This window comes from Montipora capricornis, chromosome 6, assembly GCF_036669925.1.
Source record: "Montipora capricornis isolate CH-2021 chromosome 6, ASM3666992v2, whole genome shotgun sequence".
Taxonomy (NCBI): Eukaryota; Metazoa; Cnidaria; class Anthozoa; order Scleractinia; family Acroporidae; genus Montipora; species Montipora capricornis.
Genome location: NC_090888.1, coordinates 56071382 through 56086381, shown reverse-complemented (window position 1 = coordinate 56086381; position 15000 = coordinate 56071382). Strand labels below are relative to the sequence as shown.

Sequence of the window (15000 nt, the reverse complement as noted above, 5' to 3'; positions counted from 1 at the left end):
CCGTTTACATGAGATCATTGGCCTACAACTTTCCCAATGTCTTTCTGCAAATCAAAATCCAGAATTACGATGTGTAATTTGCACTGGTGTTACACTTTTTGCACTGGTGTTACACTTTTTGCACCGGTTACACTTTTTGCACTGGTGTTACACTTGAACTGCACTGCTCTCAGCCAATCAGAATCGAGTAATTTTTTCATGTGTATTATTAACATTATAATCATCCTCAGGGAATAACACCAAATGCAGATAACAGAGATTAGAAGTGGCCAGATATTCAACAATTCACTTCTTCAAAACATACATTGTTTCTTCAACTTGTCCAATGTCGGGTTTGCCAGATATTCAGAGAGCTTCTCATTAGACTTGATGAGCTCATCAACCTGACTTAATTCTTTCTCAACTTTCTCCAAGCTGTCTTGTTTGGCTGCCGCTGAATACATGGCATGAGCATATCGACCCTCGATGCCAAAGACTTGGATGGGAGGCTGCAAAGAGAACAAAACTTTTCCAATGAAAATTGAAAATCAACCCTATTAATTTAGTTTAAAATGTCTTGTCAAGAGTTATTTTTGAAAAATTAAAAATAAAGTTTTGGTACAGGTGCAACACTGTACATAAAGTAAATGCTGTACAAGTAGAGCTGATTATGCGCATCAACAAGAGTACAACTGGTTAAAAAACTATTCACGTTCCTTTGGCGAAATTTAGAACAAGAAAGTACAAAATGTTGATATTGTAACCAAAGTCAAGCGTGCATGCTCCATGTGCCGGCAAAATTATCGAAAAATTAATGGAGGGTTTAAGCTATCCCACTATTCACATTTCCCCTCACATTTAGTTTTCACAAATTCACCTTATCAACACCTTGAGTGAAAGGCACCCACATTTCCAAAAAGAGATACCTACCTTTGCTGCGAGCTCAGCCGAACGAGCGGACGAAACACTTAGACTCCGAGCCTATAATATATGAACACAAAAACAATTTAACGGCATGTTAAATTACGCCTGAAAGTTTTAAAATTACTTTGGGTAGACAATCACCGATTCAAAAGGCCTTTGAACCTCCTAAAACTCACCCAAAATTGAGCCCCTTTCAGCCCTCGTCTTATCATGGCCGCCATATTGATTAAGTTTACCAAAATAACGTTCCCGGATAATGAGACTCCTTGACAGTTGTTCGCAACCTCGTCCCCAGGGCCTTCTCCTCTGCGATTTTCAAAATGGCGGCTCGTCTGACGAGCCGCCATTTTGAAAATCGCAGAGGAGAAGGCCCTGGGGACGAGGTTGTTGTTCGAGCCTGTTCATTTGTTGCGATACCTAGGTAGACGCGACGGTAGACGCTCAAAAAATGCGTACACTGGGTTGCCTGTGGTACGTGTTACACAAAAAAAGAAGGCACTGAATTGGGTGGTATTGAACTGCAGCGTTCCAGTTAATTTTTTCAAGTGGGGTGTCATTAAGACCATTTGAGGGGTCACCCACATGTTGCGCCAGCAGAGGCCCTTTGACTCACACGTTCACATGTTTAATTATTTTGTAATGTCCTGTCCCATTTTGAGGTCTTTTAGTTTTTTAAGCTTTGGTAATAAATTCAGTTTAAAGATAACAAAACACGCTCTTGAGTAAAATTCACTCGTTTCTTCTTTAAATAAATAGTCTGCAAAAAACTAACTGCAAATTGCTCTGACAGACGTTTTCCAGCATGTCTTGCAGTTGCACTAAGCAAACGTTTATTGCACACACTAAGAAAGGACTGACGGTGTTGTTTCCAAGACAAAAATTGGCTCGTGTAGCCGCGTCAAGTTGCACGTGCGATTCGTTATTAATATTTTTTCACAAAATGTTCGCAAATCGTCAAGTATCACCACAGAAGACAAGAACATCATTCTAAATGCTTATTCTACGCAAAAAGTAGGTTCTGGGGGTAATTTTGAGAGTGAAAATCAAGTTTACGGCAGAGGGTAAATACAAGAGTCACCCGGCTCATTTTGAAACGAAAATGCTTTACAATTGCCATAAAAACTATTCAGTTAAGGACGTTCGCGCCCATTGCTACTCCGCATTTTTTCGCGCATGTCACGCACACGTCGTGAATCGCAGACCACGGAGGTACACACAATGCTGAAGGTGCAAACATTTTCCACAAGAATGGAACATGAAAGCATGTGGCATCATGGGATAGCTGTGGACCCAGGTCTTCTCGGAAATGTCACGCAATGACGTGACAGTGCGAATAGACAAACGCTTTGAAAACTTTGCAGTGATTATACTCTCTTGAATGCTCGGTGACCCCCATTTTTCTTCCCGTAGATCACTTCCTTTTCTGATTTTGTCCATTTCAACAAAAAACAAAAAAAATCTGCGACCGAAGTTTTCTTTAGTATCGTTTTTCAAGGTCTATTTCACCTCAGAAAAAGACAGCAGCTGCAAAAGTTTATTTAGTCATATTAGTTATGTTGAATTGAGTACGTTTACCTGACCTAAATTTCACTAATGTAGCTTTTTTATTGCTGACAGTTGTAAGCTAAGATCGTCTTAAAATAACACAAGCTTCTAAAAGTGCATCTCATGATCTCGAAAACGAGCACGGTGTCCCCCCATTTTTATTTTTTGCCTTTTTGGCAAAAGTAGATCATTATCTTTCTGCGAGGCAAGTTTCAAAAAAATCTGTATGTAGGAACATTTTGAGCGCAAACGTCGTTAAGCTTGCATATTACACAACATAATGAATTCATAAAGGCCACCTTTTCCAGCGAAATATTTTTTGAAATAAACAATATATTTGCTATTAGAGGCAAAAACTCCTTCCTATTTCATTACGTGCCTGACGAAAAGAAACTAAATTGTGTCAAATTATCATACACAATTGCATAAATTTCAGGATCAAACCATTTCCATGAAGAACCTTTTCCTTGAATGACGAGCACAAAATAGACAAGCTTTCTTTCAAATAATTCTTGGCTGAAGATTGTGCAGAGTTGAGTACAAATAAATACCAATAGCCATACAACAGAGATCATAGATCCACTTAAGGTGTTCGATTCATTCTTTGTCTTTGTTGAACCAATAAGTTACCAGAGAATTTTCCATTTGGTTTCAGTGTTCTACATAACTGCACACTTGGTAAAATATTAGAAGTACAGCTCACTTTGATTTCGGCTCGACGGGCGATAGATTGTTGTCAAAGTCCATTACTCGTCCCTTTTAAGATTCCAGGTATTTGTTTTTCACCGCCTGTCTTGTTTATCCAACTGACTTTCCATTATTGAGCTCCATAAGAGAGTATTTTGTTTAAAGGTCCACTAAAACGCCATTGGCGTTACATGACTTTCGACGCCATTGCAGGTTAAGTTAATCATTCTGTGTCCACCAGAGATTTCTACGCATTTCCACCACCCTCTCGATCCTAAGAAAATATGCGCAGATGGCTCTATGCGCAAAGACACCACTTAGCAGGGGAGTGACAGGCAAGACTTTTACAGACAGAAAAAAAAAACAAAACAAACAACTGAATGAAACCCTTTTTCCGACTGGGACTGCCATACTGGCAACCCAGTAACAAGGACGTCCGCACGCATGCTATGGCAATTCCCATTCCCCATCACATACATTTTCCTAAGTCATTTTTGAAAATGTATGTTGAAACATATTAAACAAAGAAACACCTGCATTTACCCTTAGACTTTCCCTATTAGCAATTGCTTGGACTGAAAGGGACACTTCTTGTTGGATATCGAAGTTAGGGCTTCATGTAATTACGTGCATTTCTGGGCAAAAGTGAATTTAAACATTATTTTAAATTTTTTCTTTGATTCGTTTCATGCGGTGCCTTAATCTCTAATCTTGATGACAACAAATAATTAGACCGCCTTTTACATTTAGTGGCAGGGTTTTAGACTATTTTGTTAAGTAACGGACACATTTCTGAAATTACCAGAGGTGACAATTTTGGTGGCGTACCTAGAGGGGGTTCTGGGGACATTCCCCCCAGGAAATTTTTAAAATAGAGCACTCAGAAACGCTGTTTCCAGTGTTTCTGGAACCCAAGAATCAGTTTCCCAGGAAAGGCTGGAGTTGACTCAAATTTTCTTTAAAAAGTAAGTTAAAAACCATGATAATAGGAAAAAATAAAACAAACCCCTCAAAATGTTGGCATCAAAGTAGCAGACATGGAACGGGACACCACCGGATGGGACACATCTGGCCTCAAACGAAAACCCTATAGCAATACCTTACAAATAAGGTACAAACAAGGGATAAAAATGGCAGGTTTTCGGAAAACATTCCTCCAAATATATGGACTATTTCAACGAGGCAAAGTTTGTTGAGCTGGTGCTTGCAGATTAGATTTAAGGGGGATGTTCGTCCATTACATGGCCAAGAAGTCCAAATGTCATAGATGACATGGAATCTATAACTTAAGTGGTTCAAACTGGTTTCTTGAGAAACAACATTTTAAACATAATATTGCCTTATCACCATGAAATGAACACTCATTCATGGATCCATTTGGTCACGCTTTTCCCGTGGAACCTATCACTATGACAACAAAATCAGAATGGATATTAGGGAGTCTTAAAGGCGGTCACCCCTAAACTCGGGGCATCCGCTGGTCTATCCCCTGCTTTGGTATTAATTCTCCCACAGAAGGCCCTAAACTCTATAAAAAATATTTTTGTTCAAATGCCCCCCTCCCTGGGCCAATGCCTCATCATAGGTCCATTTCAGGTGATCAAATGCCCCCACCCCCGGGAAAACTACCTGATTTTTATAAACTGAATGCATTGGTTTTACGGAGTTTCATGCAACGACACTCCCCACCCTCTATGAGTGATGATCAGATGGCCTGCCCCCGGGAAGACTAAGATGATCAAATTCCCTTCCCCGGGCAGGAAAAGGAATCAAATGCCCGGGGTATGCCCGGGGAGGGGGGTGTTTAAGCTTCAATTTTGATTGGTACATTAATCTATTAAAAGAATCACGATTTGTATTGATAATTTACACATTTCCAATTTCTATGGAAGAGAAGTTAAATCCATTTATTGAACACACATGCCACTTCAAGTCTGAGTATGATCGGTAAACGATAAAAACGAACCTTAAAATTGCACTTGTTTTAAATCATAATAGCACATGTATTAGATTGTATTCCACCATTCTTCCTCTAATTTGTCGTCCACTTGAAACAAATCTTCAGCAAGAAAAGATTCAGCTTTACAGCTGTTTGGATCACAATCTGCTAAAATCGCTGAGCACTGCCTGTAACTTTGGCTTATTTCAGAACATGGGTGAGGCGGCAATCCTTTCTTCTCAAGAAAACTTGAAGTTGCAACAGCCAAATGGGTGGAAGCTGGTTCCTTGGTTTCAGATGATGAAATGGGCAAATATTTTGTCCAGATACTAGTAGTGGAGAAAGATGGCATCTTTTGCTCTGCTGTAATTACTGAATCCCCTTCCTCTGGAGCAGAGTCTCTTGTGACCTTTGCAAAATACACATTGCATCTCTTCTGACTATTTTCAGGATTTAACTGCAAATTAGAATAAGAAAGCATTCCATTGCTGTGAGGCCCAGATGAAGTGTACTGCTTTGGTGATGCTACGTCCTCACAGGATTTGGAAGAACTCGTGTGATCTCTGAGGTTATTTTCAGCATTGCCTTTGGAATTCTTTTTTAATCTCTTTTGCTTGTGGTGGTGATCTGTTGTGGGGCATTTCTGTACCAATTTTCGCTTTCCTTTGGTGGTATCCTTACCAAAAACGTCCCTCACTGTTGTCACGTCAAAAGTTCCAAAGTCTTCTTCATCTGTGAAAACAAGTGAATAATTTTTCACTCCCGTATTCAGAGCTTTGAAAACATCACTCATGGCCACAAAATAATCATGAAATGCACTCACGTTCATATGATTTCCTCTGCATTCAATTAATTTGATGTAATTATAAATTCTGATTTTATTTTTATTCTCATATTTCTCTTTTTGCCCTCAATTGTTCAATTTCTTTTTCAAGGCCCACTCAATTATTACTATAACTTAACAGGTATTATGTGCTACTCTCTATAAATATACAGTGTAGACGTTATTTACTTACTATGAATGATTCAAACAAAATGAGTTTTTCTACTGGTTGAGGAATGGGGTCCAGTGTGTGGGGGGTATTCAGGTCACATGTTTTGTTGGTGGCTCAGTTTTGTTTTTTGCCATCCGCCATTGCCTGACCTGCGGCTCCCACCTACGGTCACACCTCATGAGTCTTTTCAGTGCCGTTTTGTAGCTTTTCGAGGATGTTTATGACATTCCATTCAGTTTGTAAATAGTCCTCATGATTTTTCAATAAGGTCTGTTATGATACATGTATTTATTACGTTTTGGTTGTGTTAATAAAGGTCAGGCTGCATATGGTAAGCTTGCTTGGCTCCCAGATGTGGGTGAGAAACAAAGTTCAAAGCTGAAAACCCAACGTGGAGGGAGGCATCATCAAGAAATTACCTACGGTATTTACAAATTGTGGTAAAGTTGAATTTGTGACCTCAAGCCTTGAAAAAGGTTAAAATCCTCACTTTCCATTGGGCTAGCAAACTTGATGATCCACTTGCCTGGGGGAACACTTGGCCTCGATTTATTTATTATTATTATTATTATTATTATTATTATTATTATTATTATTATTATTATTATTATTATTAAATCAATTGAAAGAAAAAGAAATAAAATATTATGTGTAGTTTTTGTCTCTTGATATCTCTTGAGCTCTTTAATTAATTGATTAAATGTTTGTCCAATGGGCAAGTGACCAGAGAAAGTCGTTTGCCCAAGACTGAAATTTATGGGTCGATTATTAAAACATAGTTTAGACAATGTTCAACAAAACCGTGTTCTAAGCCATTTTCAATATTGCCAACAATCATATCCAAATATTATCTGCTGCTGATGGTAACAAGAAGGTTTGCATTCCAGACTAGACAGCAATTTATCTACTTAAAATATACCGCTTATAAATAGATTTGGAGGTCCACTAATTGTCTTAAGCCCCGGCCTAAGTTAGACTTTGTTTAAATAACTGGCCCTATGTGTCTCAGATAACCAAATGGTGGTTTTCTTGAGCACTGGACCACAAAGGACAATATTCAGCAAGATTCGAACCTGATAGAACTGCTATCAAACCCAATGCCTGAATCAACAACTCTTCAAATGGGAAAAAAATAAGATCTATTTACCCTGATCACAAGAAGAGACTTCCATAAACTTTTTCCATTTGCTCTCTCCATGATGTAGTCTTGTTCTTGTTTCACAAGTTATGTCCTCAACAGGCTCAACGCCAACCACGTTTTCAGAAAAACTGCATGTATCACTGTTTTCATCACTGCTGTGTGTCAAGATCAAGTCCTTGGCCATTTGAAGTTCCCCACATTTCATATTGAGTCTTTGTACATGCTTGCGGCACTCCTGACCACTGCCTTGTGCATAGACCTTTTTAACAGACTGTTTCTCTCCACAAACCTTGCAAGTCCACTTTTTGCTCTTCTTTACCTGAGTATGAAATCAATTTAATAATTATTATTATTATTCATTCAAAATATTTCCCCGTTTGTGATTGGTTAAAACCATGCACACGCATAATTCACCATAACCAGCTGCTGTTGACCAAATTTGGAAAGAAACTTTGTCATATTGAATCAATGACGTCAAAAGTGCAGCCCGCTGCAGATTATTGAACCGATGACGTCAAAATGACGTCAAAAGTGCAGCCCGCTGCAAATTATGGAACCGTTGACCGAAAAAAGCTGGGGACGAGATTGTGTTATTTTTGTTGAGCAGAAAAATGGCTCATTCAATTATTGCTAATTATATCACTTATGAAGAGACAATACACAATAATTTTATATTTTGTGGCTGAATTGCCTAATGTTTAAAAAGCCAGTGGGTGGGCAAATTAAGTGTTGAGAGCATTTTCACTGATATGGCCCTTGTTCAATTATTCCCAAACTTCACATTATAATTATGGCATTGTAGGTTAAGTTTGGTGGTGTTCAATTCTGGGTACTCTGGTTAAGCTCACACACAGTGTCATTAAGAAATGTGTTGATTTGCTCTGCGTTAATTTCGTTTGATTTGCAGAAAATTAATGATTTTAGCCACTGAGGTGACATGGTAAATTAACCACTGAAAAGAAATTCAAAACCTGATGTTTCAAGCGTTAGCCCTTCGTCAGAGCGAAAGACAAAGGGCTTACACTCAAATCAACAGCTTTTGAATTTCTTTATGGTGGTTAATTTACCACATTAACTCAGTGAATAAACCCATTCCTGAGTTTCATTTCCCTACTGATGCATTGCCACAGTTTTTTGAGAAACTAAATCAATTTATACACTTGTCAGTGGCTATCCCAGGGGTATGATCCTAGGGACATACGCGGGCATGGTGCAGGATTTGTTGCCTTTTGTTGCCAATTTTGAACCTGGGAGGGGGGATTGGATTCCTTTTACACTTTCATAGCAGGATCCCTGGGAAAAGACCCACGGCATTATTTTGTAACACCTACCTTTCTGCCACCAATGACTTTTGTTTCTGGGAAGAGTGGAATTGAACTATGGTTTACATTTCAAAATGGCAAGTGAGAGAAAGGTGAGCAAGTTTTACGTTGAAGTGCCTTGAAACACTGCACGTTGTGACTTGAGGCTTCACCTGAAAACCATTGTTGCTAAAAAAATAGCATGCCAATCACTATCCCCAGGGGAAGGGAAAATGGTCCTTTTTTGTAGAAAAATAATAATAATATTAAACAATAACAATAATAATAATAACAATTATAATAATAACTTCTTACTAACCGAGCGTGTCCGTACTGGGGAATATTGGCACGAGGTCGTGGCAGTACGGACCGAGCGCAGCGAGGTCCGTACAAAAACGACAGAGGGCCAATATTCCCCAGTACAGCTCGAGCTAGCTCGGTTAGTAAGTAGTTTATTATATGGCTCTTTAATTACCTTTTGCTTTGTTTTTGCAAGCCCGTAATCGGCCCGTGGGCGAATAACGGGAGAATAATGCCCTACAATTCAGTCACAATTAGCCAATCAGAGCACGCGTTATATTGGCTACAAACACAAGCCATATAATAATAATTAATAACGATAATAATAACAACAATAATAATTATTAATAATAATAATAATAAGCTAAGCTACCAAACCAAGCAGACTAAAGGTGTTGATTAGCGATCAAGGACACATGACTACAACTTAATAATGAGTTCCCTGCTCTTGTATTCATAATATTTTTCGACTTTGCAGTCATCTTCAGGCTTGTGTTAAGTGAAAATAAAAACTACTTGTGACTTTAGATTAAGTTGTAGTCATGGGTCCACGATCGCTAATCAACACCTTAGTCTGCTTGGTTTGGTAGCTTAGCTTATTGGTTATGCATAATGCTCATTGTATATATTAACTCATAAGTAAAAATAATAATGTTATTATTATTATTATTATTATTATTATTATTATTATTATCAATATTAATATTATTATTATTATTAGTAGTAGTAGTAGTAGTAGTAGTATTTATTATTATTAATGCTTTGGTGCACAATAAAAGACAATACACACAACTTGGGCGTAAACGAGGGGCAGGGAATGTACCCACCGCCGGTATGGACCACCGGATGAGGGGCCTCGGCAACTAGCCGAGGGGGTGCCTCATGCCTGTATTGCAAGGCGCGCATAGTGGCTGGCATAATGTCCTGGGGCCAAGTTAACCCAGTCCAGCAAAGTAACAATATGCCCCCTCCATAACCGGGCTTCAGCACAGGGCTGAAGGGGTGCCGCAGGCAGCAATTCCCCGCCCATATTTAATTAAGGAGAACTATTAAATAGGTTACAGAAGCTCATAAAGAAAAAATAAAATAAAATACAAGAGAACCAGAAAGCAAAACGGGCGGGAGGGAGGGATTAAATTGCTGAACAGAAAAAAACAGAACTAGTTGAGCTTTGGAAATGTCAAGCTGAGAAGGCTCGCATGGCGGGATGAATGAAAGAGCCAAATAAGGTAGTCACGTGATGGGATGTCACGCTCTCCTCCCAGGCACTGCCCAGTATTTGCTTACCAGCATTAACATCTATTTTATTCTAAAATATCATTTATTATTATTATTATTATTATTATTATTATTATTGTTTTTGGGTTAGGGGGGGATGTAAATGTCATCGTGCAAATGCCTGGGGATTCTGTGGGGTCATTCTCCCGGGATGGCCACTGGTAAGTGCACTATCCGTTTTGTTTGATTTGGTCTGATTGATACTTTCTCCAACCATTAGAGAAATAGTCTAGCAAAAATGCTCTACTAAGAATATTTATTTATTACTATAAGTAGAGCACTTCTGCTCCAAACTTGTGACTTGAAAAAGTCACTATTACACCATTATGTAAATGCTGACTACATGATACAAGCTGAGGCCTGTATAAACAATAATATTGTAACGTCATTGACGCTTATTTCCCTTTCGTAAATGGTCGTTGCCATTTCTCAGAACGGTCGTTGCCATTTGAAACAGTCGATGCCATTTTTTAGCTCTGAATTACACTCATTAGGTCTAAGAACTCAAAAGGTTGCGGTTACTGGGAGTTGTGTCTCGCTGGTCATATGAGTTAAGGTTTGGGTTAGGGTTCTGTTTAGGGTGAGGGCTAGGAACCCGAGTTTGAGTCTTGAAATTTTCGGACTCTTTTTTTCCTCCAGTTTTTCATTTATAAATGTTGTTTTTTCTTTTTCGTCTTAATTTTTGTTAATATTATTTCTTAGTTTGTTCCTTTTAATTTTCTTTGAAGTGAAGTGTGTAGTCGACCGTTATAAATGGCATCGACCGTTTCAAATGGCAACGACCATTTACGAAAGGGAAATTTGAGTCATTGACTGCCTTTTTGTTCAAGCAAACATCTGAAATGTTTAAAAACCAATCACAACTGGGTATACTCTTTGTTGTGATATTATAAGCCCTGACAAAACGAGGGCAAGAGTTGATGAGAGTTAAAACTCGTGAAAGCTCATGAGAGTCGATGAGAGTCATCGAGAGTTGGTCAAATGAGAACGAGAGTTGACAAGAGTTTAAAGAGAGAGCCTGGGAACCACCCTGGGAAAACCCTTTCTGATGTAATTATGGTGAGTAACAAGCCGGGCTGCCAGCTGGTACATGTATATTCAGCCTTGGCATTGTCCTTGGTCTTTGAATCTGATGGCATATAACTTTTTTCCTTTTTTATAATGAAAAAAACACACGAGTTTGAGAGAGAGTTTACTGACCGCAAAACTCTCTCTCAAACTCATTCAAAATTTGAGCAGGTGTCACAGCGGATTTGGACCCTCCCCCCTGCAGATTTGGACCCCCCCCGTCCAGATCTGGATCTGGGTACTGAGGGGTCCAAGCAGATATGGACCCCCTTTCATGGATTTAGACCCCCCTTAAAATAAGCATTCTTTTGATTAAGGTAATAAAATTCCTCTGCAAATTGTTTTAAGTTGCAAAAAAGTTTTTTCGGAAACTCACGTCTAACTTTGCTTTTTCTCCTTATTGAAAATTAATACGAGAATCCAATGGTAATGGTAATGAATTTATATAGTGCATTTTCTATTGACATATTAAAATGCGCTTTACAAGCAAGGGAGCAAGGGATCTATGGGTGAAATCAAACATCAGCATATACAGGCACTGCTGGCAGCCGCTATCAGTGCATTAGCGATCTCACCCAGCACATGAATGAAATGAAATGAGGCCTGACCACAACACCGGGAGCTCTATGCCCTACTCTTTACGAATAGTGTGTGGTTCTTTTACGTTCCACAGGATTACGAATATTGAAGGGTTGTGAGACGGGGCCTACGGTTTATAGTCCTTATCCGTGAAGACTTGAAAGTCTTAACCATTTGCAGATGTAATTACAAAGGCAGCACTTTCTCCTCAGTTATTTAAGACCCCGAGTGTTGGTCAGGCCGAAGTCGAACTCACGACCTCCCACATGACAGCCCGATGCTCAACCAACTGAGCCACCGGTTAGCGTTCCTGACCAAACGAGAGCGAGAGTGTCAACTCTCGTCAACTCTCGATCTCGTTTGGCCAGGGCTTTAAATTACTAACTGCTCGTTCCTGAGGTTTGTTCTTTCGTTCAGATAAAACATTACATCCCAATAGGAAATGAAAAAATATAATAATCGCTTCAGCAGCATTTATTACAAATCATTACATTAAATATAAGCACAACACATCTTAAACCTTTTTCTTGTAAACATTATGGCCAAATTATGGCAAAATTGTAACAGGATGTTTTTAGGTAGTTTGTGTTCGGCCATGCTTAGCTTGTTTTATATAAGTTTGTCACAGACTATAGACTATATACGTTTGTTACTTACCTGATGAACTTGGAAAGTAGTACATGAGAAACATCTGAGAATTATAAACTCTTGAACCATTCCTAAATTTCGAAAGAACTTACTATAATTGAAATGCACGCAGATTCAAATATGGCGCGATTGTTGCCCGCAACATTGTCATTTGTATGGCATGAAATGTCTACTAGAGTCCAATCTCTCTGCAATCAATTAAACCTCGCTTGTCGAACAGGGCTGAATAACGTCTGCGCATGTGCAACCTGTCATGACAACAGTGATTAAATTTCGCCGCGAAGGTGATATGTTGTTCTTTCGTCTTGGCAAGTGAAAGAAAGGAAGAATCCTTTCCTTTTCGACTCAAAAAGGGAATGCTTTTTTTCTCCACTTTCACAAGTAATATTTTGAAGACTTCATGATCTGCATCGAAAATTTTCTTCCAGGAAATGCTGGTGAATATGACCTTTCTTTCAACCCATTTTATGTTTCTTTGACGCATTGATTTCAACCGCCACGAAGCAAAGCCATATCTACTTCGTTTTCGATCCTCTGCTTGGCTTGAGTGAAATGATGTTTGGGGACATTGATGGTGATATGAATGGTATTTCAAAAGTACTGAAAAAGGTGTGTATATACCAGAACTTAAATTAAGTTAAATACTTATTCAAAGAAAACCCACGCGTTGCTGTCGTATAGAATAACGAATTACAGTAAATTTCACTGGCCTTTGGCCGGCTTCTTGTACTCCTGAGCCTGTTCTTCGAATCATTTCACATGAGCTTCCTTTTAAAAGCAAGCTGTAATTGACGAGTCGTTGCGATCGAAAAAAGGTGAAAAAGTCAACTTCAAAGTGCTTGTTTACATAAGTTTTATATACAGTTTTATGAAGTGTACCAGATTGTACATACACTGTTATAATTTTTATTATACAGATTAATTACATTAAGTTGTGGTTTTACAACTCTAAGATATGTTTAAATGCACGTACTTTGTACTTCACGGGTTTTCTTCAATTCCCTAAATTACAAATTTCCAACTACAAACCTAAAATTATATGAAAGAATGTGAATCAGGGACACTGTTCTTTGCCTTTGTAGGGCTTCCCTGTCTGGTGATATTCTGCTGTCATTTCTTGTAATGGATCTTAAAAGAAGATCAAACAGCCCAGGGGCATTCTCTTCGCAAAATTCCCTCATCATAACTGGATCATACAGTGGTGCTTCAGCTTTGCTGTCATATTATCTGAACAAAGCAGTCTGGCACTGAGTGACCAGCTGGTCAAAGGTGATGTCTGCAAAACAAATTCAGGTAATAGTTATTTTGTTTACAAAATATGCTTAAATATTTATCTCTCACCTCAAATATTTCCAAATCGTGCTTTTTAATTTGAGCTCTAGAAACAAAATTGTTGCCAGTTAGGAGGGAACATATGTCCAGACTGCCAAAAAATATGTTTGAGAATAGAATTTACAGAAATTTTTATTTTTCTGTGCCTTGCTTTAGTTTAAGTCACTTGCTGTTTTCCTTTACAGCTTAGTATGAGCCTGGCCATTTTGTAAAGCAAAATGCATCAATTTTATACGAAAATTGTGCTTGGTAGTGTACCTGAAGACGTGTACTTTCCTTGTTTTCCAGGGCTGTCTCAAGTTGATTGGAAGAAGTGTCCTATGAAGATACACCAAGACAATTATTCCTGTGCTTTTTTCATGATTGTTACACTGTTTGATATGAATAGAATTGTGCTTTTTTATTAGTATACCTGTTATTGTTGGGTGAATGTGTTCTGGTTGAGGTGGTGGTAGTGCTCTTAGTCTGTTTCTAAAACGAGAGAAGTTTCATAGCCAAACAATATTATTGACTGGTTCTGAAAATAAATTTGTCCTGACCCTTAAGCTTGGAGTCATGATAATAATTAAATTTTATATAGCGCTAATTGTATAAAATATTCATAAGCACTTTACATTTTAAAATATAAAATTATAAAAAGTAGCATAACAATAAAAAAGGTAACAAAAAAAATAAAAAGCGCAGTACAAAGGTTTTGTTTTATGTAACACCAAATAAAGGAATAAAATGTGTTTTTTTTTAATTTTTAATTAATTAATTTTTTTTCTTACATATATATTTTATGTAATAATTTTCATATCCCCTTAGTATGTAAGACTTACTTTTCTCGATAAAAATAAAATGAGGAAGAGAATAAACATTTGTACACTGACCTTTGGAGGAATGTAATCATACTCCTTTGATAAGGCATTGTCTGCTATCGTAGCCCATTTATTACACCAGCGTATCCCTGGCCGATAATTCTGCGTGTTAGCCCCTAACGTATCAAATAGATGGTAAAATCTCTTCGGAATGCTTCTTTTAGACAGCTGCATGGAGTGTTCAAGAAATGGAGAGGAACAATACTCGTTTGCTTCACGGCTTGCTCTCATCCAGTGCCGAGTACAAGCCCATTAATTTAACTCATCTCTCTCTGTAACTCATCTCTCAATCGATAAAGTTCGCTCAATAAACTATCGTGTTCCCGCACTTTTTTCACGTTTTGTACATATTTTAAACCCTTTTGTACAAAACGGTGTGGAAAGACCTATTTTCGACGGACCTCTTCTGAAAACGTCAAGCTCC

The 15000-nt window shown here is 38.3% G+C and overlaps 1 protein-coding gene, 1 long non-coding RNA gene and 1 pseudogene across 2 annotated transcripts; 1 reads left to right on the top strand and 2 right to left on the bottom strand.

Moving 5' to 3' along the window:
- Window positions 1-1177, bottom strand: part of LOC138052552 (ATP synthase subunit O, mitochondrial-like) — a 13373-nt pseudogene extending 12196 nt beyond the window's left edge.
- Window positions 1178-5015: 3838 nt separating this feature from the next.
- LOC138050674 (MRN complex-interacting protein-like) lies at window positions 5016-12538 on the bottom strand. Its single transcript, XM_068896981.1, has 3 exons — window positions 12394-12538; window positions 7217-7529; window positions 5016-5806 (listed from the first exon to the last, which is right to left on the bottom strand). Exons 1-3 carry the CDS (start codon window positions 12451-12453, stop codon window positions 5142-5144), a joined length of 1038 nt encoding a protein of 345 aa, XP_068753082.1. The 5' UTR covers window positions 12454-12538; the 3' UTR covers window positions 5016-5141.
- A 159-nt stretch (window positions 12539-12697) lies between these two features.
- On the top strand, window positions 12698-14125 carry LOC138050673 (uncharacterized). The gene is made up of 3 exons (XR_011132663.1): window positions 12698-12993; window positions 13467-13677; window positions 14005-14125. It is a non-coding gene; the product is annotated as an uncharacterized lncRNA (long non-coding RNA).
- The last annotated feature ends 875 nt before the right edge of the window (window positions 14126-15000 follow it).

Coding starts and splice junctions, on each gene's coding strand:
- LOC138050674 (XM_068896981.1), bottom strand. CDS start 12,453: ATGGTTCAAGAGTTTATAATTCTCAGATGTTTCTCATGTACTACTTTC. Junction 7,530..12,393: donor CTACTTTCCAAGTTCATCAG/GTAAGTAACAAA, acceptor TTTCATACTCAG/GTAAAGAAGAGCAAAAAGTG. Junction 5,807..7,216: donor AGTCTCTTCTTGTGATCAGG/GTAAATAGATCT, acceptor TTGTTTTCACAG/ATGAAGAAGACTTTGGAACT.